This window comes from Spermophilus citellus, assembly GCF_964194105.1.
Source record: "Spermophilus citellus genome assembly, chromosome: 2".
NCBI lineage: Eukaryota > Metazoa > Chordata > Mammalia > Rodentia > Sciuridae > Spermophilus > Spermophilus citellus.
In genome coordinates this window covers 126,099,799-126,126,884 of record NC_138183.1, presented here as the reverse complement: position 1 = coordinate 126,126,884, position 27,086 = coordinate 126,099,799, and the positions used below count along the sequence as shown (strand labels likewise).

The 27,086-nt window shown below is 35.4% G+C and overlaps 1 protein-coding gene across 2 annotated transcripts in view; it reads right to left on the bottom strand.

The window, feature by feature from the left end:
* The window catches only part of OPCML (opioid binding protein/cell adhesion molecule like), a 532,920-nt gene that overhangs the window by 84,478 nt on the left and 421,356 nt on the right, over positions 1-27,086 (bottom strand). For both annotated transcript variants that reach the window (XM_081281267.1, XM_081281268.1), the window contains exon 3: positions 18,381-18,506. In XM_081281267.1, the coding sequence (XP_081137393.1) occupies positions 18,381-18,506 (126 nt within the window). The remainder of the gene's footprint in view (positions 1-18,380; positions 18,507-27,086) is intronic.

Genomic DNA, 27,086 nt, shown 5'->3' with positions numbered 1-27,086 from the left:
ATCTTATGATAAATATAGAAATAGATGACAAACAAAATATCTGATCAAGCATACGCACTTTACATATTCTCTCTCTCTCTCTCTCTCTCTCTCTCTCACACACACACACACACACACACACACACACACCACACACCTGTGTACCAGCAACTATTAAAAGAAGAGAACTTCATTGGTCTTATAACGTTTATCTGAAAAAAATCTAAAAAGGATAATATATTTAATAGGGGAAATTGAATGCTTTTTATCTTATCAGAAATTGGACAAGAATATCAGCTATCATCATTCGTACTTAATATTATATGAATTGCAAATTCAACCAATAAAGTAAGACAATAAAACGAAGTAAGATAAATATTAAATAGCAAGGAAAAGGTAACATGTTATTATTATAGAGGACATAGCAATTTCTGTAAAAATCTTAAGTAATCTAAAAATAGTGCTAGAACAAATTAATAATTTAGCAATATTACAAGATGCAAAATCAATATACAAAAGTCACCTTTATTTCCACATATTTTTTAATGAACAAGTAAAATTAAAATTTTTAAAATATCATTTGCAATGGTGATTGAAAACATGAAATACTTTAGAACGGTATATTGAAAGCTACAAAATACATGAAAATAATAGAATAGTACCTACATAAATGGTAGAATGTATTTTTAAATATGAAAAACTCAATACTGCTAAGAAGTTTATTGTTTCCAAATTTATTTATAATTCTGATGTATTCACAGTCAAGATTTCAGCATCCTTTTGTTGGTAGATATTGTTTAACTGATTCTATAATTATGTGAAAATATTCAGACATAGATTGGCCACTATTTTGAAAAGGACAAAGATTTGAATTCATCCTATTTGATTATAGAACATTATCAAGTTACAGTAACCAAAACAGTATGGTGCTGGCATAGAGATAGAAATAAGGAATGTTCAATTGATTTTTAACAAAGAAACCAAAGTCATTCATGAGGAGCAGGATAGAGTGATTTTGACAGGTGTTTTGGATTAACTGGATGGGTATAGCAGGGAAAATCATCTCAACCTTTATCTCATACCACACACATGAATTAGTTTATATGGGTTTTATAATTGAACAAAAATCTAAACTTCTATAATATATAGAAGAAAACATAAGACAGCATTTATCACTTTTTGTTATATCTAAATTTTTGATAAGACATGCAAAACTGGAACTATAAAATGAAATAATGATTAGTTGGACTTCATTAAAATTAATGTATTATTTCTTTGAGAAGCATCATCAAGAAAAAGGAGAAGACAAGGCACAGTCTGAGAGAAAGTATTCTTCATGCATATATTTGACATAGACACATATTTAGAATATATAAATAACTACCATAACTCAATTAAGAATGGTCAAAACACCTGCAGCAATGTTTTACAAATGAATATATATAAAGGGCAAATAAGCACTTGAAAATATGTTCAACTTCATTAATTGCTATGGTTTAGATATTAGGTGTCCCCCAAAACCTCAAGTGTGAGACAATGGAAGAAAGTTTTGAGATTTATAAGACTTTTAACCCATCAGTTAATTAATCCCCAGATGGGATTAACTGAGTGGTAACTGTAGGTGGGTGTGGTGTGGCTGGAGGAAGTGGGTTCCTGGGGACATGCCTTTGAAATATATATTTTGTATCTGGTGATGGTGTCTTTCTTTCTTTCTTCTGCCTGATCATCATGTGAGCCACTTCCTTCCATCATATTTTTCTGTCATGAGGTTCTGTCTCACCTTAAGCCCCCAAATAAACTTTTCCTCCTCTAAAATTGTTCTGGTTAAGTCTTTTAGTCACAGCAGAAAAAAAATGACTAAAACATTAATCATCAGAGAAATGCACTTAAAACCAAATATATTTTAGCAAAACACCTATTAGAAAAAATGACACAAAAGAGAGAATACTGTATGTTGGCAAGCACATGGAGCAACCATGATGCTTACACAATGCCTATAGGAAAACAAAATGGAACAACTCCTCGAGAAGAGTTTGGCAGTTTCTTATAAAGTTAGGTATGACACCAATTCCACTTCTATGTATTTAGTCAAGAAAAAATATAAATCTGTGTTCAAAAAATCTATGTACATAAATATTCATAGCTACTTCATTCATAATAGTCAAAAAAGTAAAATAAACCAAATGTCTATCAACTGGTGAATGAGTAAACAATATTGGTATATACATAAGATGGAATGCCACTCAGCAACAAAGACGAAAGAACTCCACAAAATAACATGGATGAAACTCAAAAGTTGAGTGAAGGAATTCAGAAATAAATATGTACATATTAGAAACTTACACAAGACTTTACATATTTTTCTAGAGTGTATATATATTTTCTAGAAAATGTCTCATATAAAGTAGCAGAAAGCATAGTGTTTGATCAAGTGGGTATTGGAGTAAGTTTGGGGAAGAAGAAGAAGGCTGCAACTATCTGAGTTAATGGTAGCATTCTATATGTTGTTTGGGGTCATATAAATGTATAAATTTGTCAAAATTCACTAAAATCTATACTTATATAAATTATCATCACAAGATTCTTTTTTAAAGTTCATGTTCTTACCTTGTGCTCACTGTCTGCTCAGCAATTCATAGTTGACTCCATTTATATTTTTCAGGAGTCATGTAGAGACCAAAAAATTAATACACAACAACATATAACCAAAGATGTTTTCTTGGTTCTTAGGCTTAATACTAACCAGAATAATTGGTAGAGCTGCAAAATGAAAGAATTAGGAGGATAAACTAAATTTATTTATGCTACAAATCTGTGGAAATTACTACTGAAAGATGAGGGCATGTAAAATGAGAAAGGGGGAGATCCAGACAGTTTGAATTCTCATGGATGCTGAGGAAAAAGAGAAAAGTTTGCCATGTTGTAAATGAAATGGAAAAAAATGGCAGAAAGCATCCTTCAACTATTCTACATATTATTTAATACATTAGTCCATTTGGGATCACTTTAAAGATTTGGGTAAATTTAGGTTGCATTAAGCTATTTTTGTTTTCTTTATTGGTATGATAAAATCTGTTTCCATGCAATCCAATGTCATAATTAAACAAATGACAAATGAGCTCAGTATTGAGTTACAAGTGTTTTGCACTTGGTGTTTCAAAAACACTTATCTTTTATATATCCAATGATAGGATAATATTTCTTTTTTGTAAATTAACAATATTCTATTCTTAAATATTACTGAGCAGATATTAAATATTCTCATTGCTAAAACTGATAAATATGGGATGTGTTGCAAATGTTAATTAGCTTCATATTTCTAATTTCAACATATTTTATCTTTATCTCCATTGCCTAAAATACCTCTCTTCTCCTGTACCTCATCTGTATCATTCCTTCTTTTGACTATTTCTGCATCAGGTTTTATGAGTCATTTTAGTGGTGCCTCTTACAGGAAGTCATTCTTGATTCTCCCAGATTTCATGGCTGTACTTAAACAATCCTTTCTGTGCCCTCACACAACTTTGCTTAGATGACTAATGCATTTACCTTCACTTCCAAGTTACTATGTCTATGTCTCTTTAAACTGTGACCTTCTGGAAGAACTATAATATTAATTATCTTTCTTATTCCATTTTATACATTGTACCTGATAGGTAATTGACACTCACTAATAATTTCTTTAAAGAATTAAATGAATGAATGAATAAATAATAGAAAGAATATTATTTCCAGTTGCAATCAGTTGAACCAGTCTAGGCTGTAATTCCCTTCTCTGTAAAGGGGCATACTAGTCCCTGTCCATATTTTCTTTGCTTTTATTAATTAATTAATTAATTTACCAATCTACCCTCTGATAGAAACCTTTATGAAGACAAAAAGAGGTGAAATCAAAGTGGCATGCCAATGCATTTAAAGAATAATTGTAGTAAAAAAGTGATGAAATTGGCAATATGTCACCATATTATTTTATTAAACTGACACATACATAAAGTCAATGTGAAGAAAGTCTCAAGTACTAAGCATCCAGCAGAAATAGAAGTCTTGGAGGGTTCCCTGATCTGAAAGAGTAATGGATGAAATCTAATGAGACAAAGCTAAAGGGTGGGTCTTTCTGAGCATCCTGCTGGGTATTAGAGGGCCTGGGCTCCTGGGAAAATCATTCCAGGTAGAAACCATGTAGGAGGCTTCTAGGTACTTTACAACATGAGGAAAATCAGAGGTATGGGACATCAGGACATTCTGAAACTGTGACTCAAAATATTATGGCACACTGCCTTCAGTCTAACTGCTTTCACATCCCTAGGGATAGGGAATCTTGCTGAAAAGCTATCTAAAAAATTGTAGGAAGTTTGAAGCTGGGTCAGGAGTAAATAAGAGAAGGGTGACAGGTAGGGGAGAGATTGAGGTATAAGTTGGAGTGCAGTGTAACCCAGGATGGCAATGCTCCAAACAGCTTGCCAGCTAATTTCCCAGAGCTTCTCGTGGCCCATGGTGCTCTGCAGAAAAGACTCATTTCTTCATCAGTAGTGCCAGTAATATCTTTACCACCCATAAGGGAGAGAAACTATTTCACTGCAGATATAATTACTGCATCCGGTTCCAATCGTGAAGGGACAAATAAGCCCAGGCTCAGTGCAGCAGGAGGAGGCCCTAGAGAGGCTTCTGATGAAAGCATTTATGGAACTGTGATAGTGTAAGGAGCAGAGGTGAGCTAAGCAAAGCTTGTGGGGAACAGGAAGAGAGCTGGGGAAACATGACAGGTAGTCTTGTTTTACTAAACATATCATTAAAACCAAACTATTTCTAGCATCCCCAGGGGTTACTCTCACCAATAAGTGATTCTAAAGTAAGGAAGCTGTTAATATTTGAGAAAAAAATAAATAAATTAAGGCATGAGAGAGGAGGAAAAACGAAATAAAAGGCAGAAAAAACTACCCTGGCTGTCTCTATCAACTAGGGAGGCTTCACACTTTTTAGGCTACCAAGGGGAAAGCACAGCAGGAGGGGGTACCTAGGCTATGCTTTAAGTATTCTTTGGGAGATCAATTCTCTTACCTCCTCACTCAAATCCAGTTCTCGTTAGTGTGTGAGTCAATCACAGCCTCCAAGTGTGCAGCCCAGATTCAAAGTGACAATCAACTATTTTTGCTTGATGAGATCAGTTCCCCTTGACCCTGTTTACCTCCAGTTGAGGTTCTCTCTCTTGCTGAGGCTGGAGTATTTAAGACTGGAGAGCCTACTCAATTGAAATCTTCCCAGCAACCCTTGTCTTCTCATTTCCCTCCCTCCTCTGAATCTTATATGCAGTCAGACAACTAACTAACCATTGTTGTTACACTGGAGAGGATATGATTCCTATTACTACCATTTCTAGAGTCATTTCTCAATCTCAGGCATATGGGAGCTAAGACTGAGCATTGGTGGAAGCCTATGATAGCAGGTAATCTCAGGAGGAAGACAAAGAGAAAAAGAGCCTATAGGGATAGGAAAGCCAGAATTTTGGTGTCACACTGAGAAATGCCTGGTGTACAATGCTATTATCATTCACCCAATTTGTTAAAATCAAATTATATATTGAGGAAAGTCGTTGCAAAGCTTGTTGGACCTCTCTTTATGAAGCTAGGGAGATTTCCTGTGCAAGTCATACGTTTCCCACAAGAACTTTATTGGTCAGTAATTGAAGAATACATTCTCTCTCTCTCTATTCTATATATATAGGTCACCATGATATAGAAACATAGACTAGGGCAAATGTTTCTACTTGGTTCAAATGTTACTTAAAGAAGACATCACATAAGACCATTTGATATCCAGCATATTTTTTTTTTTTTTTTTTTTAGGGAAAAGGGGACCAAGAGTTGTACTGGGACAAATGGAAGAAGACTACTTTATATATAAAATTGCAAGTTCCTAAAGTCACTAAATCTTGGTGTGTCTTCTCCATATAACCTTACTCCTAAACATCAAAAGTCTCTTACCATCCTGTCCAGATGGTGCTTCCTCTATATAGCATCCATTCTAGGCAGATCCCCACTCCCTTCCCTTTCCCTTTATTCTAGCTCACTATAGTCATTTAATAGTAACTCTTTGATCACCTTTGAAATGCAAGGCATTTTGCTTCATGCTAGAGAAAATCACATGTATGCAAGCCTTATTTCCTTTAAAATCTGGAGCAAGACAAGATGTCTACTCTTACCAATCCAATTTAATATAGGTCCCATGTTCATAAATGGGAAGTACTAGAAATTCTAGCCAGAGCAATTAACCAAGAGAAGAAAATTAAAGGGATAAAAACAGGAAAGGGAAAAATCAAAGTTTTACTGTTTATAGATGATATGATCCTATACATAGAAGATTCAAAAAGCTCCACCAAAAGACTGTTTGAACTAATAAAGTCAGCAAAGAAGCAAGTTATAAAATCAAAGCTTTCTTATATATCAAAAGCTTTCTTATATATCAATAATAAATCTACCAGGGAAAGAAATTAGGAAAATAATCCCATTCACAAGATTAAAAAAAAAGATAAGGAAAAAACCCAAGAATAAATCTAACCAAGGAGGGGAAAGACATCTGCAATGAGAACTACAGAATATTGAAGAAAGAAATTGAAGAAGATATGAGAACACAGAAAGACCTCCCATGTTCATAAATGGGCAGAATTAATATATTAAAATGGCAATGCTACCGAAAACAACTTACAGATTCAATGTAATCGCCATTAAAATACCAATGACTGTCTTCTCATAACTAAATAAACAAACAAAACTAACCCTAAAATTCATGTGGAAGAATAAAAGACCCAGAGTAGCTAAAGCAACTCTATATCAAAAAAAGCAATGCTAGAGGCATCACAATTCCTGACTTAAAATAATACTACAGAACTATGGTAACAAAAACTGCATGGTACTGGCATAAAAACAGACACATAGACCAGTGGTGCACAGTAGAAGGGACAGAGAAAAACTTCACAGATACAAAGGTGTCAAAAACAAACACCAGAGAAAAGAGAGCTTAGTAATAAATGGTGCAGGGAAAACTGATTAAGCACATGTAGAAAAATAAGACCAGACACTTATCTCCCCCTGAAAAATGAATCAAAGACCTTGGAATTATACCAGAAACTATGTAGGGTCAACACTCCAGCATGTAGGTACAGGCAATGACTTTCTCTTTAGGACACCTAAAGCTCAAGAAATAATGCCAAGATTCAATAAATGGGATGACATCAAACTAAAATGATTCTGCATAGCTAAGGAAAACAATTGAAAGTGTGAAGAGAGAACTTGCAAAATTGGAGATCTCTGCTAGGTACTCTTTTGACAGAGGATTAATATCTAGAATATATAATATATAAAGAACTCAAAAAACTTAACATCTAAAATGAAATGAGAAAGCCCAGTTAATAAACCTAACAGATACTTCTCAGGAGAAGAAATATGAATGGCCAACAAATTTATGAAAAAAAATTAAATCATTAGCAATTAGGGAAATATAAATCAAAACTACACTAAAACTTTTATCTCACTCCACTCAGAATGGCAGCCATCAAGAATATGAACAATAATAAATTCTGGGAGAGAATATGGAGGAAAAGGAACACTTTTATACTGCTGGTGGGATTGTAAATTAGTTCATTGTAAATTAAGAAATCAGTATGGAGTTTCCCTAAAAGACTCAGAATGGAACCACCATATGACCCAGCTACACCACTCTTTAGTATTTATTTTAAAGAATAAAAGTCTTTATATTATAGTGATACATTCATACCCAGGTTTATAGCATCACAGTGGAGTTTTATTCAGCTGTAAAGAAAAATGAAATTATGCCAGTTGCAGGAAAAAGTAGGGAGCTTGAGATCATTATGTTAAGCCAAACTCAGAAGGTTAGGGGTTGTATATTTTCTCTCATATGTGGAAGATAGAGAGGAAAAAGGAAAAGAAAGGTAGTGGGGAGGGGTGGATCTCATGAAAACGGAAGGAAGATCAGTGGAGTAGAGAAAGGGAATCAGGGCAAGGCAGGAGAGACAGGAAAAAGGTCAACACTGGAGAATTATATTGCACAATTTATAATGTTATGTTGTGTGCAGGTATGAACATGTAGCAACAAATCTCAGCATTTTATACAACTATATTGCATCAATAAAAACTATGGAAAGAAAAAAATACGTAAGCCACATGTACAACATCTGTTCTCCAATGGCCTAAGTATAGGGAGGGAAGAGAGGAATCCCATTTGGCCAAAGTTGGGTAACTGATCCCAAGTAAATGTCAGTGCATCAGTGAAACGATCAATTAGGACAAATTAAATCTTTGCTCCTTAGGAGGTTTGCCCAAAGCAGTGAAAGCTTTATAAGGACATGGCCTGGGTATATCTCTCAATGCCTTGATTATGGTGAGTGTTATGCTGTGGACATGAGGTGAGCCCACAGAGCTCCTGTGTTAATTTAGGACTATTCAGATGTGAACTTCTTAGATTATGAGAATTGAGTTGGTGGTAACTGTAAGCAAGTGGGGCACAGCCTGGAAGACGATTTCAGGCAGCACTCTCCCTACCTCTTTCATATCTGAAAGAGGGCTTCTTAGAGCTGGTTTGGCCCCAAACATTCTGCAGTGCAATGCTGACTTTACAGGTCTCTCCCCTGTCAATCTTGATACAAGTATAAAATGGGGACTATGTTCCACTTGCCTCAGTTACATAGTGTCCTATACATTGCATGATGAATTTAATCAGAGCTACTTTGGCTGTAAGTAATGGAAACCCAATTTAAAATAGTTTAACCAAGGAAAAGTGATTTATAGAAAATTTTACCCTAGGGATGTATAGGTTTTTTGAAAGAAATAAAAATGCGTGTGTAAAAGGAACACCAAGGATGGCAGGTGGATGGAGCTGGACCTGAAGGTCTTTTAAATATATTCTCAAGGGTACTCATTCAGGAGGGAAGAAGAAAACAAACCTTTCTGAGGTTCCATCAACCTCTGGCCAAATGAAGGAGCTCAGTGTCTAAATTAAAGTACATTATCTCCAGAGGTGGCTGCAGGATGCTAGTGTGGAGCCAGCCTGCTTATTATTTTCTATTGAAGCCCACAATTTTTGTTCAGCAGCAAGAGTCACTGTGGACCCACTGCTGAGGCCAATTAGATCTACAGTACTTGTAAAGCTGGTCTCAATTTTATCAGTGTCCAACTGATTTCAATAACATAATTTGATATAGCAATTGCATAGAGAAGGCTTTGCAACAGACGCCAGGCAGCACTGGATGCCTTTCCAATTCCAATTTTACACTTGCTATGATACCTGTTAATATCCATTTTTATATTATAATCTGAAAAGAATTTGGAGTAGATACCATCAGATTCCATTCTTCCTTCTTCCATTAAGAAAAAGTATTATTACTAATTCCTTTCTGGTTAATAGGCGGGGGAATGGAGACAGAGGTTTAGTCGATTGCCAGATTTACATAGAAAATGAATAGATCAGAAGTGAGCCATTCCTAGTTAAATCTAGCCACAAGAACATCTTGTTTCCAAGCTCTCTTACTTCAAACTTTATGGAATTTTTCTAGTGCTCTAGGAATAAAGACCAGAATCTTCATGGGCTCTGTGTGATCTGGTCCCCCATTACCCCAACTCAGGTCCTTGTTTCTCCTGCTCTCTCTGCATTCAAGTATAAGCTCTGTTTGTTAGGAGGCCAGCTACCTTTCCCCTCAGGACATTTGGACATGCTGTTTCTCACCTGAAACCATTTTACTCAGCAAGCCCCTCCATATGCCAAGATCTCTATCCCTCTTGTAGTTGACTTACATAATCTTTGAATGCAGTCAAATTTTAGTGCAGTCAAACTTTACCTTAGACTGGGTCATATATCCCTGTTACTCATCCTCACAGGAGTCAACATACATTGAAATTAGATATTCTTAATTAAATTATGAATGATTATCTCCTGCTCTATATCATAAGCTCCATAAGGGCAGGAATGTCATCTATCTTGCCTATATCAACACTATTATTACTAAGAGGCAAAAGTGGATATTCTTAATGTGCCCAATGAATGCAGGAATGCATGGATAAGAAACAAAGACAGAGAAGTCTTTATAAAAATGAACAAAAAAAATTTCAATTCCAATTTTATATTTGAGTTAGTTGAATTTTTCACTATACATGTTAATATCCATTCTTATATTTATTTTCTAAAAGGTCTAGGGAAGAAGCTAAGCATCATTTTAATAAATGCACAGTTCATTTCCACATACGTAGTTTCTCAATTCAGTATGGGAAATATTAAGTAAAATTATGAAGTATGCTCAAATGTCAAGAACCACATCTAAAGACATCATGGTTGTTTTCTTCAAGGTGAGTTAATTCACCTGGCCTAGGGCTTTTCCCCCTAGGCAGGCAGATAAGGGGTCACCACTAATCTCATTATAAATCTACACTTCCCCTTCTTCAATGGTTAAGATCCCACTCCAGAGCATGGGTTGGGGCATCAAGGGTACCATGAGTGACACTGGCTAACTACATCTGTTTGCCAGAATAGCTTGCTCTGCCCTCCCCCTGCTCACACAAAAGAACTGCAGCCTCCCAAGGAAGAGATTCTCAGGAATTTATGACTCAATCAAATCACCCAAAAGGAGCATAAATGGGATTAGTTTTAATATTGTTAAGTTGCAAAAATACAGGCATATGTGCATGCCAAAGCGAAAATGTACGCAAGCAAAGGGGGAAAACATATGGGCACCCATATGGTGAAAAGCGCATTGCTAGACCTTCATACACTTCTCATTTACAACAAGAACCAAAGTTAGTGAACATAAATTTGCTTTGCAGAAATGTGAGAGGAACAGCTTGTTTGCCCATAACTGTTCCACTGAGCAAGATATGTATAACCTTGATTTCTCATCTCAGACACCTCTTTCTCACACTGTAGGGATTAATTAGGCTCTAAACATGGCTTCAGATTAGAAACAAGAATCCTGGCTGCCTTGCAGAGACAAAGAAGTAGTAGCAAGACTGGATGATGCGGCAGGTCAACTAATAGGCAATTCCTATTAGTGGCTGAAACTTGTACCTGGGATGGCTCAGAAGAGAAATGAGGTTGGTAGGTCTCAGCAGGTTTATTTTAATTGAAGCAGAGGAACAATGGGGACCTACAGCAGACAATGGCATGAATGTGGTTTTGATTCAGAGGCTATGCTTTTGTTAGAGCAATACTGCGTGGCGATAGAAAGTGCCTAGACAGAGGAAAGTTGGTGAGGAGTAAGAAAGGAAAATGTGAGAGTGTGGATGATGCTTAAAGTTAGTGAGCACCTTTGGGTGCCCCAGATAACAAAAAGAATTTGATTAAAAAAACCATATCATTTTACATTGCACTTGTTGCAACCTTAATTCATGGGAGCCATATTTGTAGAGCATTAAAAAGCTCCAGATTTGACAATCAGGAACTAGGTTCTTTTCATAGATCTACAATTTTAGTTAGCTGTGAGTCATTTATCATTACTTAACCTTTCCATCTGTTTCCTTACCCATGAAACATGCAGACTATTCCTTCTCTGACTTATTTTAAATAACTGCTATAAAATTGTTTGAGATGATGCATATAAAATAGTTATAAATTACAAATTCTATAGAAGCATATGCACAAATAGGTTAAAAATAGAAAACTATAGATTAGTTTTACTTATAGTTATATTATTTTGAAATAATCAGTGATTTAGAAGAAGTTGTAAAAATAGTAGACAGGTACCATGTACTTATCAATCAGCTCCTCTATTGGTGACCTTTTATGTGATTGATTGTATACACACACTCACACACACACACACACACACACACACATATCACATATTCACATACATGCATATGTACTATAACTACTCTTTGGAGCTTATTTGGATTTAACCAGGTTTTTCATGTACTGTTTTTTCATGTCTGTGTATAGTTCTGTGACATTTCATCACACATGTGGATTCATACACTTAAAATAGCAATTAATATATTATGCTATTCTAGCACCAACTCCCTCCTGTGGGTTTCTCCTTCCTGTGCCCTAAATTCTGTCAATCATAGGCCTTTTGTGTTTATTAAAATCTTCCCATCACACAAAAGCTAAGGAAGTGAAATCATACAGTCTGTTACTATAAAGTTTCAATTGATATGGACTCTTTTTATTCAGAATAATGCCCTTCAATTTCATCCATGTTGGTGAGTATATTAAACAGTTCATTCCTTTTTATTGATCCATAGTATACCATGATATATTTGTACCATATCTTGTTTAACCACTCACCCAATGGATAACTTTTGGGTTGTTTCCAATTGTGGATGTCACAAATAAAACAGATGCATTACTCCTGACTTTTAGGCAGACGAACGAAACACTGAATCACTGAATGAATAATCCAGGAGTACCAAGAATTAAGAAAGGAAGACAGAAGTAGAATAATAGTAGACATGAGCACTTTTCTCTCAGGGTTGCTGGGCCATTAAAGAAGTTAAAACATAAAGTGTACAGAAGAGTGTTTGGCACACAGTAGAAGCATTCATCATAATACCATCATAAGTAGTGTTTCAGAGAATGCATTGGAAGACAAACATGGCACAACTGTAATTTAGGAGGAATGCATTTAAAGCACTATTATGTATTTTCAATTTGTCTTCTATTTTCATCCCTAAAATAAAATCTGATGTAGTCGTCATAGAGTTCCATGTCACAGTTATAGGAATTGAAGATAATGGAGATGAAGTAATTTTTCTAAAGTCACTCGACTTCTTAATAACGTAACCTAGATTTCAAGTTCAGGTCTGTAAGACTTTGAAGTCTGTATTCAACTTAGATCTAACACTACCCATCTGAAGGGACTGACACCTAACAATATGTGCAGGTTAGTGCTTCTTTTATTTGGACTGACAAGGACTTGACCATTTGTTTAAGACTCTTTCTCAGGAATTTGTACAGTAACAAATATATAAAAGCTATAGTATAAATAGTCATGGATCAATACATTTCTTAACCTTAACATTTGCCAGGGTGAAGAATAGAAGTTAGAATTGGCCAAACAGGTCAGAACTATGGAGGATACTATGGAAGTCTTCTGGCAACCTCACACATCTAAAACAATGCCAGCCATTACTTCCCAGACAGCTATCATCAGAACCATTCATCACAGTCATGATACCCTTTCCTCAGAGGTCCTCTCCCACCACTAGTTTTTACCCAAGATTAATTAATTTAGTTACATGGATTCTTTATCATAGCACATTAGAAGCAAATAATCAGAAGAAATGTGATTTTAAAACTGCAGATACACTAACTTCAGGAAGAATTAACAACACATTAAGACCCAAGTTTTCAGTTCTGCCAATATGTCAATGAAATTGATAAAGTTGCATTAAAATAGGTTGGAAATCATAATCTAGAACATATATATATGTGTGTGTGTGTATATATAATTGTATTGTTAATCATGATTAACATTATTATATAATTATTTTATATGATCATAATTAATATATTTTATAATATAATTGGATATTATTGTATTACATATTATTATATAATGCATAATATATAATATATATATAATATAATTGTGTTATATTATGAGACATATTATAAAATATAATTACTATAATATAATTATATAACATATAGTATAATTATACATTATATAACATATTTACATTTTTAGAGGTGTTCCGCACTTGGGATAATAGGAGAAAATGTGTTAATAATCTGACTGGAGGGAAGAAATGAAAAATAGAGAAACTATACCAAACAGAACAATTTCTAATGGCTATATTTCTAGTCATCCCAGTCTCCAAATGCTGAGATACAATTGATGTGTATAATGTTAATATTACAATATAAAGATGAGGTTAGATGGCATTCACTAGACTGAAGGAAAAGAGAAAATAACATGGTTCATTTTTAAAGTGCTTCCATTAAAAGTGACTCAAGTCAATGCATACAGGCATCAGCTTCAGTTACCTAGAAAATTCACCTCTGCAAAATAATTCACTCACTTGCTCCCTGAGGTATTACTGTGTATGAGTAGATTGTAGGAGCAACTCACAGGTGAATGGCTGTCATCTTAAAATCTCAGTGGAGGGAAAAAAGAAAAGAAGACTTTATTATGTTTCCCAAACATCTGGCCTTCCCAAATATGTCATCGGAAATGGGGCCAGGTGCATAAGGCATTAGAGTGATCACTGGCTTAGAGGGAAAGCTGCTGTCTTAGAACAGTGGCAGCTTCTCGTGCCTTCTCCACCACTCCCAGGCAGCACTCTTGTTTTCACATTACTCCTGTGCCCCAAACTCATGATGGTCTGGCTCCCTTTCTCCTCTTCTTCAGAAACAGAACTGAAAATAATTCTTGAAACTTGGTAGATTCACAATAAATTCCAGACACACTGGCCACTGGCTAACCCAGTCACCTACCCTATTTGAAACCTGCCTACCCTAACCTGTGGAAATCCCTTAGAGAAAGCAGCCTGTGATTTTCTCATTGTCCTTGTTTCTTGAGCTTTGGGTCATTTGGTTCATGTTTCTAGATGTGGAAAGGCTTTTAAGTGCCATGTTCTATGGCAAATCCATATGAATATATGTTTTTAATTAAGCCATTATCTACTATTGAAAAAATTAAGTATAGCTTTTTATATTTAAAGAAAAATAATAGATATATGATCAATTGCTCAGTGGTTTGCATGTCAATAGAAAAACCCAAACACATATTTATAGACTACTTTTTTTTAATATGTTCACAACATTTCATCATGATCCTGTAAACTTTCCAGCTTTCCTCAGAAGCGAGTTAGATGTCATCACTCCTGGAAAGGTCATTTCTGAGAACCCTGGCATATTTAAATATTGCAAAGGAAACAGGTGGTCCAGAGGTTTCCAGCTGCCTTCTCAATCTAGAAATCAGAGAAGCTGGAAGGCTTTTAGACCCACATCTGGAATCCTTGTGATTCTTCATTGTTTTTGTAAGAAAAACTTGTTGGTGATGTTTTTGTTGTTATGAGAAAACAAACCTGAAAAGCAAAGCCCCTTCCAAGAGGCTCCAGGAGAGTGGCAGAGATGGAAATACTGGCACCATGAGAACTGGTAATTGGCAACCAGAGCTCCCTTCAGTTTTACACATTTACCAGTGCCCCTTACCCGAACCCCTTCATTTTTCAAACACCTATCATTTTGAGATCATATCCCTATATTTTGAGTTGTACTTTCTCTTCATTATATTTTATCAACTTTTTATATTTATGACCTTCATCATGATTTTGGACCCACCAAACTACCATTATTATTCTCTAGTGTGATAATGGGTTTATTTTTACCTCTTCCTATAATTCCTATGAATTGGTAGCACATACATAGACAGTTATTTTAAACCATTAATATGAATATTCTTTTTAATATTTAGTCATTGTTCTATTAAAATAGTTTTTCCTAAATGAAAAAAAAGTTATTTATTCATTCCTATTTTATAGAGCTACAAATTTAAGCCATGTATTAACATTTTGGGATACAGCTGTCCAGTAATCAGCTTACATGTAATCCTATTGAAATTTCAAAGGAAATGTCATTGCAACCTTTATTTCTTATTCTTCCATGCAGAACTAACCAGCAACTTTTTCTAAAAGTGCTGCTTGATGTTCAAGTTTTATTGGATGTTCCTCTAAACCTTTAAGACAACTCCCTATGTCCAAGTAGATGGAGCATTCTTCTATTTTTTTTTTTAATATTGGCAGTTACTTGGTAGATGCAAATTTTAAATTTGCAAACTCTGCAGGTTCCTAATCTATTCAAACTTTGGAAACAATGCTGTGAGTGGAAATGTTTAAATGGTATTTAAAGCAGGGAGGGGAAAGACAATAGTAGAAATGACAGATAGGGAAGTGAAGGCCTAGATGACAAGACAAAGCCACCTCAGAGTGAACCCTGAGATTTAAAAAGGAGAAGATTCTTTACATTTAGACTTTGTTGTGCTTTTTTGAGGCCAAACTGCAGCTATTACATTATATATAGATTGGGAATATTTGAATGAATCTCCTTTCTTTTAAAAAGGAAATTGTACCAGTATACCATTAGAAAGAATTGCTTAGAAAGACTTATACTAAATCCAAATGCCTTTTAAACTATCTTTAGGCTTAGAGCACTATATATTTAGGATCAAATAAGTACATTCTGATACTGCAAGCATTTATAAATATATTTTACTTTACTAAATAAATAAAAAGTGTTCTGATGGTTAGAAAATTTTTGGATAGATTAATTCAAAAATTTTCCCTGACTTTACAACAAAATCTCCTCGTGCCCTTATCTTTGGGAACATATACTATTGCTGTATTTGTATTAAAGGTGATCTTTGTGATGTCCTTCACATATATTTTAAAATTATTGTTAATATTTCTTTATAATATTGATATTTGGGGTTTCAGTACCTGAGGTCTTTATATAAAGATTGTTAACTAGATTTATTAGAATTATCTTTCCCTAATAATAAGACAGGGAAAGAAATACAAGTTCTGAGTTTCTGTGAAAGAAAACAGCAATGCTTAAGTAGTGCTCCTAGTGATAAATCCAGTCCCTTATTTGGTGCCATTGAGATATTGATGTTCCAAATTAGGGAAAGAAATCACGTCATTTTTTCCTATGTGTCTATATTTATCTTTCAAAATGCCTTGAAATTTAATTTACACACAGTATAACACACTTATTTTTAGCATAAGGTTGTAGTAGTTTGAACTAATTTCAATACCAATGTAACCACCGTTTCATTCAAGATATAGAATTTTTCCAAAATTCTCAAAATTCTTTGTACCCCTTTTCTGTTCATTCTCCCCAAAGTCCTACCCTAAGCAACCACTGGCATACCATCTATAGGCTAGCTTTGCCTGTTCTAGAACTTCATGTAAATGAAACCATGTAGTATTCTTATTGATGTTTTTAATTTTGATGAAGTCTGTTATGGGTTGAATTGCATCCTCCTCAAAAAGCACTTTGAAGTTCTAATTTTCAGCACCTCAGAATGTGATCTTGTTGGAAATAGATTATTTACAGAGATAATCAAGTTAAGATGTGGTCATTAGTGTGGGCCCTAATACAGTGTTACCCTTGCCCCATTAGTTTTTCCCTACTTTAAGGGAAAATGTAACACAGGAAGAATGCCATGAAAAGATGAAGGGAGAGATCAAAATGATACTACTAAATATCAAGAAATGTCAAAGATTTACATCAATCACCAGAAGTCAGGGGGGAAAAAAGCATACAAGAGATTCTCCCTCTCACCTATCAAAAAGGAGACAAACCTGTCAGCACCTTGATCTTGGATGTACAACCTCCTGAAATGTGAGGAAATGAATTTCTGTTCTATAAGTCACACAGTTTTTTGATATTTTGTTAGGGCAGTCCCAGAAAATTAATACAGAGTTTTTTACCCAGTGTTGGGGTTTATTGTATCATAGTAGAACTTTGTCTTTCTCAAGGTTATTAAGATTTACTCCTGTGTTTTATTTTAGAGCTATCTTAATTTTACACATAAGGTACACTCCACAGATTTTCCTAATCACTATTCACTGAGTTTCATATTGAATTTTCTAATGTCTAAGACAGTACTTATTTCTGTTACAATTCCTAGAATAATAATATTTTCTAATAGTCATGCAAATATATCACATGAATTTGCACCCATATTTTCAAATTCAATTTGGAGTGAGTTTAACTTCCAAGAGGATAAGGCTCAGTGCCCCTTTGGTTCCTTCCCACTACATTGGAGATGATCATAAATGATGTATTAATACTAATTTTTGAGTGCCCAGCAGAGTTCTGATATTATTTCTAATGTCCTTTTCTACTCAAGGTGGACTGTTTATGTGCAGATAAGACAGGTGTAGCTTTGGATTAATATTCACAAAGTTCTGAAGCAGGAAATCCCTTTCCTCTTGGATTCTCAATAATGCCAACATTCCCAATGACAATGTATCACCTTACCACCCTACTGCAAGAAAGCAGATATTACCTCCAATTAAGAAATTAACATCTTTACTGAAATTTACTTTTATAAAACTTTGTTCCTTATAGCTTAGAAAACAAAAACATTTTAACGTTATAAAAAGTGCTATCTTTAGGCTTAGAGCACTATATATTTAGGATCAAATAAGTACATTCTGATACTGCAAGCATTTATAAATATATTTTACTTTACTAAATACATAAAAAGTAAATTTCCTCTATAAATTCTTTTGGACTGGAATACTCAGCAGCTGATAGAAGTTCCTGTTTGATTTTTACATTGTTGTATTACAGATACATTGCTGTTTTCTGATTCTTGGAGTTCTGTTGTGTGTGATAGTCAAGACTTCAATACACTAACTCTGAATGCTTTCCATACATGAATACCTTACCCTTGACTGATAGGTGTCTCCATGTCACAGTTGGCTCTGGTCTGCCAATAGCAAGACACAGCAAGGTCACGCTGCTTCCCTCATTCACGGTGATGTCTGAGGATATGTTCATGATCTGGGGAGGAACTATAAAGAAACAGAGAAGAGAAGAAACACCTGAGAATTATTCTTTTCACTTAAAAGATGCGTTTTCGTGATGAATATTGTTCTCATTCACAAAAAAAATTTTATGTTGCTTGGTTAACTAAGATTTTGGCCACCAACAGCATTTACGGTGTTCTCCTGAAAGGCAAAGCTCAGTATTTTATTAGGTTGAAATAGGAGACAGGGGCTTCTGTGTGGATGATGAGGGTACAGAGGAACTGAAGACATGAACATTACTGCTGTTGACTTAAGGAAAAATCAAAGCAAAAATACAAAGTCTTCCAAGGGCCCAGTCTATTCATATTCACATTCCTTGTATTGGAATCAATGGCTGAAGTGAGTAACCATGAGTAGTCCCCAAAGACCTTGTCAAAGCTCTTACCAAAAAGACCAAACACACTGAGATAGTTAAGATTTCCTAAGCATTCCAGATCTTTTCAAAAATTTTTGAACTTGTACAAGAATAGTCCATCCTGGAATTTTCTTCTTCTTGTTGCTTAACCTAAAAATTCCTAACCACTCTTAAAACACACCCTTAAACACTCAGTGAAATTTTCTCGGACTCTTTCAGAGTTAGTTGGCTTTCTCCCTGGACTCAACCGACAAGCATTAATGTCCCTGCTGCTTTGGTCAACATGAAATCGTACAGACACTCTTCAGCTTAGGATGGGGTCATGTCTAGTAATACATTGTGACTTGAAAATATCCTAAGTCTAAAATGCATTTAATACACTTAACCTCCCAAATATCATAGTTTAATAACCCAGTACATTGTGGATTATAGGTGGTTTCCCCTTGTGATCATATGGCTGATTGGGAGCTTGGCTCACTGCCACTGCCCAGCATAGTGAGTTTTATACTGTATAACATTAACCCGGGAAAGTATCCAAAATCAAAATTCAAAGTAAGATTTCTACTGAGTGAGAATGATTTCCTATTAATGCAAAAGTTAAAAAATATTAAGTATAACCATCATAAGTAAGGAATTGTATTTTAAAGGTATGGTATTCTAGTGGTCAGGGCCAGGGTTCTGGTTCCATTTACATCAAGATTTGAATCTTGGCTTAGCTCCTCACCTACTGTATTTCTTCCTAAGTAACCCTCCTTTACCTCTTTGAGCTTTGGTGTGCTCACCTGTGAACTGCAGGTGACACTAGCAACTAAATTCACAAAGTTGTGAGGTTTAAATGAATTAATGACATAGTAGAGTATCTGATTTAAAGGAAGCACTCAATAAGTGTTAGTTGCTAGGACAATCATGATGATGATGATGATGATGATGGTGATGATGATGATGATGATGATGACAGCAACAATAACATCTTTCAAAAATATCATTTTCCACTCATGGGCCAAAACCATTTGTGTGTATCTTTAGCACTGTAGAACATACACAATCCCTTATGTTACTACCTATCTTGCCTATCTCAAGCCTTGATTATCAATTCAACTCAAAGCTCATTATGGAGAAAACCTAGATTCCTTCTCAATTTTTACTCCACATCACCATTGTTCTGGTTGTGTTTCTCACTGATCTTCACAAGGACATCTGCAATACCCTCCAATCTGAAATCTTCCATTTGGTCTCTGAAGTTTTTGGTCCCTCTAATCTATTCCTTACTAGGCTAGAGTGATCTTTTCGGGCAATAATCTAACCAAACTACTCTCCTTTGTACTCCTACAGCTCACTATGACCAACCAGATATAGACAATCTCCTCTGCATGACCAAAGGGCTGGGCACTCTAACCCCAAATCCACTGCCAAGCTTCCTCCCCAGGCACAGTTTCCTCTAACACAGCACACTGCAGAGCTTCACTCTGCCTGCAATATGAGAAAAGCATAGGTGCTTCCATAGTGTTGCTCCTCCTCCTCCTTTCTTGGTTCTTTTCTTATAAAGGTATCGTTCAAGAGGTATTCAAATGTCACCTCCCCTCTGCTGTTTTCCCTAACCTCTTCTCACATTCCAAAACCATATCTTCAGCTGCATCTTGTTCAAACCTTGTTCATTGCATTACAGGCAATGGTTTTATACCTGTCTCTTTTCCAGGAGAGCAAGTGGTGGAGGTCAAGCAGCGATCACACACATCTCTATTTCCTCAGTGTCTGGCACAGAGGCTGGAAAGGTTGCATGCTTAATTCCTCTTTGAATGAAAGATTCAAAGGACAGATCGAGCAGAATTCCAAAAACTAGGGTAGTTAAGATTTTGAATGGGAGATTTCAGACACCTAATCTTTTCTTTCCAATTTTCTTTCCGATCTTCAAAATAAAAGGAAACATAACAGAAAGAAGGCATACAGTCATGCTGATTTGTATGTACTGCACTTTAATTATGAATTATTAATTATGAAACAGGTAAAGCAATAGTAGATTATAAACCACCTTGAGTCAGTGACAAAAGAGAATTATGGCTGATGCTCAATTCAGACGACTATGCAGCCTGAAGTTTTATGTTGCTGAGACCTTACAGGTAAGTCTTTTCAAGGAGAAGCCATAAGTAATGAGCAGAACATTTGAGCTCTTAAGGGAATCCACATTAGCAAATAAATAAAAATTGCCTAGCTTATAAATCTGCCATATTTTGTATTATTTCTGCATTAGGAATTGCCCTGAAATTTCAGTGCACATATTTTACCGAAATACACAGTGGGAAAAAAATAGTGTACATTCTAACTACACTGCAATCTCTTGAGAAAATGGTTCTACCTGTTTTTCAGTATTTTCTAACTTGTTAAAAAATAGTTCTGGGCTTAGAAATGCCAATACTTTTTTTTTCACTTCTGTAAAGCAACAACTTCAGTGCAACTTCCAAAATATTCTCAAAATAATGTCTACTTTAGCTGGAAGTACTAGGCCATCTGAAGGTCCCTTTTGTAGACCCTAGAGACTGTCCAGGAGGAAGCTAGACACAGCGTGAGGAAGCACAGTCACGGTGGTGAACCACGATTTAATACATTGCTGCCATGGTGCTGCAGAATGCAGTGCTCAAGCACAATGCCTCACCTCAGAGCCATTATTTCCATGGACATTGTATCTCATTGGATGGTTTGAGGGATGGATGAAAAGATCTTTGTAAAATTCCATAGATGTTCATTATGATCTCCTCATTCTCCTGAAGCTCAGTCAATGTTACCCATTAGGAAAATTTCCTGAAGTGGGATTGCCAGTGACAAGTCAGACAGTCCCACTAAGTCCACAGTCCTATCTCTCCTTTTCTGCAACTGGATAGTGGTCTGTCATTTATCAAAGGAACAAGTAATTTCAAAGGTGTGAGTAGCCAAGTGGAGAAAGTGGTTTGGCTTTGTTTATTTTTATTTTTATTAATGCAGTGCTAAGGATCCAACACAGGGTCTTGAGCATACCAGACAAGTATTCTTACCATTGAGCTAGCAATCCCCCCAGCTCTCAGAAAGTGCTTTGGGAGGAAGGAAATTATTTTTATTTTCAATTATGGTATTCTTAGCAACCAATGTTAGTAGGTAGCTTTGATTGTAAACTGTCTTGCACATGCATTATCTCACAGATTCCTTAAAATTAGGATATAAATTGCATAAATATTCCATTAAAATAAAGAAACTGAGGCCAAGGGGAACTAAGTAAACTGTCCACAATTACAGAATTCATAAATGGCAAAGCACATATTATAGTGTCTTTTGGTTTAATCTCTTTTCAATCCCCCAAACATAATATTTATATTCATTCGCTTTTGCATATTGTCTCCTTGGCTTCCTAGTCATCCCAGAGCATCTTCTTTCAGAGCACTTGCCACAGTAAACAAAGTCCTCTCATTCAAGTCTGCTTCCCCACTCACCCCAGGGATCCCTCTTAACCATTCTTGTTTCTCCAAGGCCCTGTGAATTTTTTGCCAAGGGAGGTATTCAATAATGCTAATTTAAATCTGAAGCAAACTTGGCAATACTATTAAGACCTACTCTTGCTTTCATGATAACTTTTTGCAGAAAAGATCAATTGAGGATGGCTTTAAATGATTCTCCATATTTTGGCAAGAGATCATCATTCAATGCAGATGAGCATCTGTGGCAAATGAGTCTATATATCACGCTAGTGCTTATAAATATACAAATAAACACAAAGAATGAATAACAATCTTACTTGAAATGCCTAGATTACTCAAAGAAAATGAAATCTTAGGACCTGAGGAGCCTAACTAAAGGATTACAAATAACAGTGTGTTTTTAAATCATGCCCCAAAAGTTATTTACCTTCAGGAACATCTTTTTGGCTTTAATACACACACACACACACACACACACACACACACACACACACACGTGTCTCTGTGTGTGTGTATTTATATATGTATATATGTGTGTATACATATATATATATATATATATTCTTACACATACACAGTAATTTGTATAACAGCATACATATTAGACATTTACTTATTCAACAAATCTTTATTATGTGTCAGCCATAGTTTTAAGTACAGGGACTATAAGTGATTTATAAAGTCTAACATGTAGTGGACCTGAGAGACGAGAGAAAAAAAGTCATAACAATGAATACAAAAGCACAAAGCTGTATAAGCATTCTGAAAGAAAATGTAAAGTCTAAGGAGTGATTGTAACAAGAGGATCCTATTGTACAAGAAGACATTTGGCCCTTCTGTTGATAGTGTAGGCTTCTGATTATCTTTTTACTGGGTGATGGGTTATAACAGTGTGTTTGCACAGGCTATGTATTCAGCTCAATGAACTACTGTGGGACTTCAAATGTGGTCATCTTAGATAGTTGACAGATGTATTGGCAGACAATCCATTACCAGATTATATCGAGTATTTTAAGGAAAGAGGCAGATTTGTGAAGGTGTCTTTGGGGTCTGGGTCACCATGAAATATGTTTGCATTCTTTCTATTTATAGTATGTCCAAAGACTCTTTAAGTACCCTAAACACATTCTCAAGCTTGACCCTTCTTCTCCAACCTCATTTCTATCGATTGAAAAATGAGTAGAAAAGACAATTGTCTCATGTTTGGAATGTTACCAAAATGTGATCATTTTCTAGCACTACCTTATAAGCCAAATCCCACACACTTAACACCTGTAAATGTCTTGTTTCTACCCAAAACCTTCCACATCTGCTCTTTGGTAAACATGTAAAGGACAAACTTCTTGGCAGGATTTATAAGACCTTTTACAGTCTGGCCAAAGTCTAACTGCTAGCCCTTCTCTGGCAGGTGTCTCCAGGGCTAATAGAGACCGTACAGCCATTCTCAAGTGATCTTTTCTGTGCCTTCACATACACGACTCCTTTTGTTTGGAGAACACATCTCCACTTCTACTTCCTATGAACCACTGATACTTCAGTACTTAGCTCCTTCACAGTGCCTTAGTTGCTCTGCCTTCTCTTCCCAAGGCATTCTCATCCGTGCTCTCATTATATCATTATCTTCGAAAGTGAGCCTTTTCAAGGATAGGTCTGTTATCTTTATCCTTGTACTATATTATATAAGCCAATTCCTGACATGTACTAGCATCCTTCCTTCCCTAGGTGTAATGTATGTGTGTACAGGATTTTAATTAAGTACCACATCAAGAGTTTCAGGGAGAGGAAGGGCAAATGTCAATCTCTAGGATGGAAATACTCAGCGCTCTTACATGATTTACTTACATGATTTTTTTTTCTGGATTTAGGTTCCTTTCTCAGAAATCTTTGATAATGGTCCTAGCTCCCCCAACCATGCCTTCCATATCTAAGTCAAGTCTTCTTACTACATTCTCAGCTTAAACTTTCCATTTTTCTGTAGAATACTTATAATGCTTTGTGCTTTTGTATTCATTGTTATGACTTTTTTCCCTTGTTTCTCTGGCCCACTAAACTTAAGGCTGCATAAGCCATTTATAGTCCCAGTACTTATAAATATGGTCGGTGCATAATAAAAATAAAATTTTGTTGAATAAATAAATATCTAGTATGTATACTGTACAATGCAAATTAATATGTACTTGTAAGAGCAAGCTTGAATTAGAAAAGACTTTCCTGAAGGCAAATCATTTTTTGTGTGCAAAGCTAATTGAGGATTGAACTGTGTGACTTTGCACAAGTGAGTCCCCACCCTGTACACAGTTGATATAGTGAGATGGAAAAAGCATTAGAGAGGCCATGTACCAGATTCTGGAACCCAATAGACCTGCATAACCTGGGATAGGTTTTACTTAATCTAACAGAGCCCCTGAATTCTCATCTGTAAAATAAGGACAAAATTTTTATCTCTCCAATTTTCTTTCTTTTTTTTTTTTTTTTAAATAGCAAGGATTGAACTCAGAGGCACTTGAGCACTGAGCCACATCTCCATCCCTTTTTTTGTATTTTATTTAGAGACAGGGTCTCACTGAGTTGCTTAGTGCCTCGATAAATTGCTGAAGCTGGCTTTGAACTCCGAATCCTCCTGCTCCAGCCTCCCAAGCTGCTGAGATTACAAGCATGTACCACTGTGCATGGCTTCTCTCCAAGCTGTTGAGAGAACTAATGTCACCGTATACAATACACTAGTACAGCAGCTAGAAATAAGTATTTAATAAGGTATCATGGATAAGTGTTAACAGTTACTGTTCTTTTACATACTCATTATTGATGTTGTTCATGCTATTTAGAATAAGAGAAAAGACTTAATCTATGCCTAACTGAATATTTTCTAAATCTCAGTTCCTTTTATGTTATGGATGGCTTGGGGAGCAGGAAAGAGAAGATTTCCTTATGGTAAGTTAAATTAAATATAATAAATAAATAAACTTAATTGATGATATTAAATTATATATGTAATATATATAATATATGTAATATATAATATATTGTTTTAATTATGTAATACAATCTATAATTGCAATCATGTAATGTATATTTATATAATTTATGTATAAATTACACACACATATGTATATTATACAAATATTATAATTATTTGTATAATTATACAAATATACAAATAATTTTGCAAATATGTTAATTCTACAAATAATATTATATAATTGAGTATTAATAATATAATTAATATAATATATATTACAAATTATATTGTAAGCATATAATAATTATATTATGCATATAATTAATGTGTATTACTATACAGAAATTTCATTATCTTTATATGTGTGTACACACACACACAAGCACATACACACATACTCTGGCTACTGAGTCAGTAGTTAAAAAATAATTGCTGGTGTCCTCCTCTTCGACAAAGCTTAATCAAATTCATCAGGCACATCTCACACACATGTAGAGAAATCACTTGGTTCTCTCTATCTGTTTTCCCAGAGGGAACAGGGTACAAGGCTTCAGCACAATGTCCTGCTCAGCAGGAACTTGTTTCTCACCTCAGCTGAGAGCATAGAAGCAAAATTGACATAAGGCAGACTGCAGAGGTGACGGCCAGTTCTCCAGGCACCAGCCTTGCCCATCCAATGAGGCCAGACATCCATCATTCTTAGCAATGCAATAAGTAACCCTTCACATACAATAAATTATTTTTACTTCATTATCTTACATTAACCTGATAACATCTCTGAGGTGCATAACACAAGGTAAAGAGTTAGAAGTCTGTGAGTTTAGCAGGAGGTAGGGACACAGTTCCGTCCCAAGGCTCAGTGCCAACCCTGTTGAGATGTGACAGTGCAGCAGAACACTGGCCTTGGGTCACTCAGCTGCTGACTCTAGTACTGAATTGACTGTACTAACCAGACACCTGTGTGTAACTGAAATCCTCTGATCTCACTCATTTCCTGTGAGGTAAAGTTCATGACACCTGTTGATGGGTAGATGGCTTGATGTATGTCAAAATGACAGGTGCTTAGTGAATGCATGTCTTTTCTCTACCACAGAGAGTCCCGACACCAGCAAGAATTCTGGGGAGATGATTTTTTGTTAACAGTAAGTGAGGTTTGGCCAAGATGAGGAACCATTGCCTCATTCTAATGTTGGACCCTATTTTGAGCTGAGCTTCAGAGTTCTGCCCTCACCCAAACCCTGTTGCCCACTAGAAATGATTGCTCATGTCTTGTTCCACACAAGTCTTACAAGGACAGTTTTCCCAATATGTATACTCTACCCTGCTTCTGTCTACACATAGGATTTGAGTCTTAAATGTTTTATTTAAGACTGCATGGCACAGTTTAAAAGCGAAAGAGTCTCTTGATTTTGAGTCATAGAGGCTGAAGTTTGAACACCATTTTTTCCAACTATTTCCATCATTATTTTTGAAAAAGTAACTTGAGCTATTAAGTTTCAGCTTCCTTGACTGTAAAATGGACATATGAATATTTGCCTCACAGGGATGTAGAGATTAGATTAGAGATAATGGTTTCAAAGTGCCTTAAATAGCTATTATTATTGTTTTCACTTTAATGTTATTATTATGCTCAGGGAATAACAAAATATTAAGAGACCACGTGAAGGCTAATAGAAATATGAAATGCTTTTCATTACAGTTTTAAACATTTAAGGCTAATTTATAAAAATAATACAGTAAAGGCTTTTAAGGATCTAACGTTTTATTCTTGTGGGGTTACCTTTCTGCATTTTAATAGGAGAGTTTAT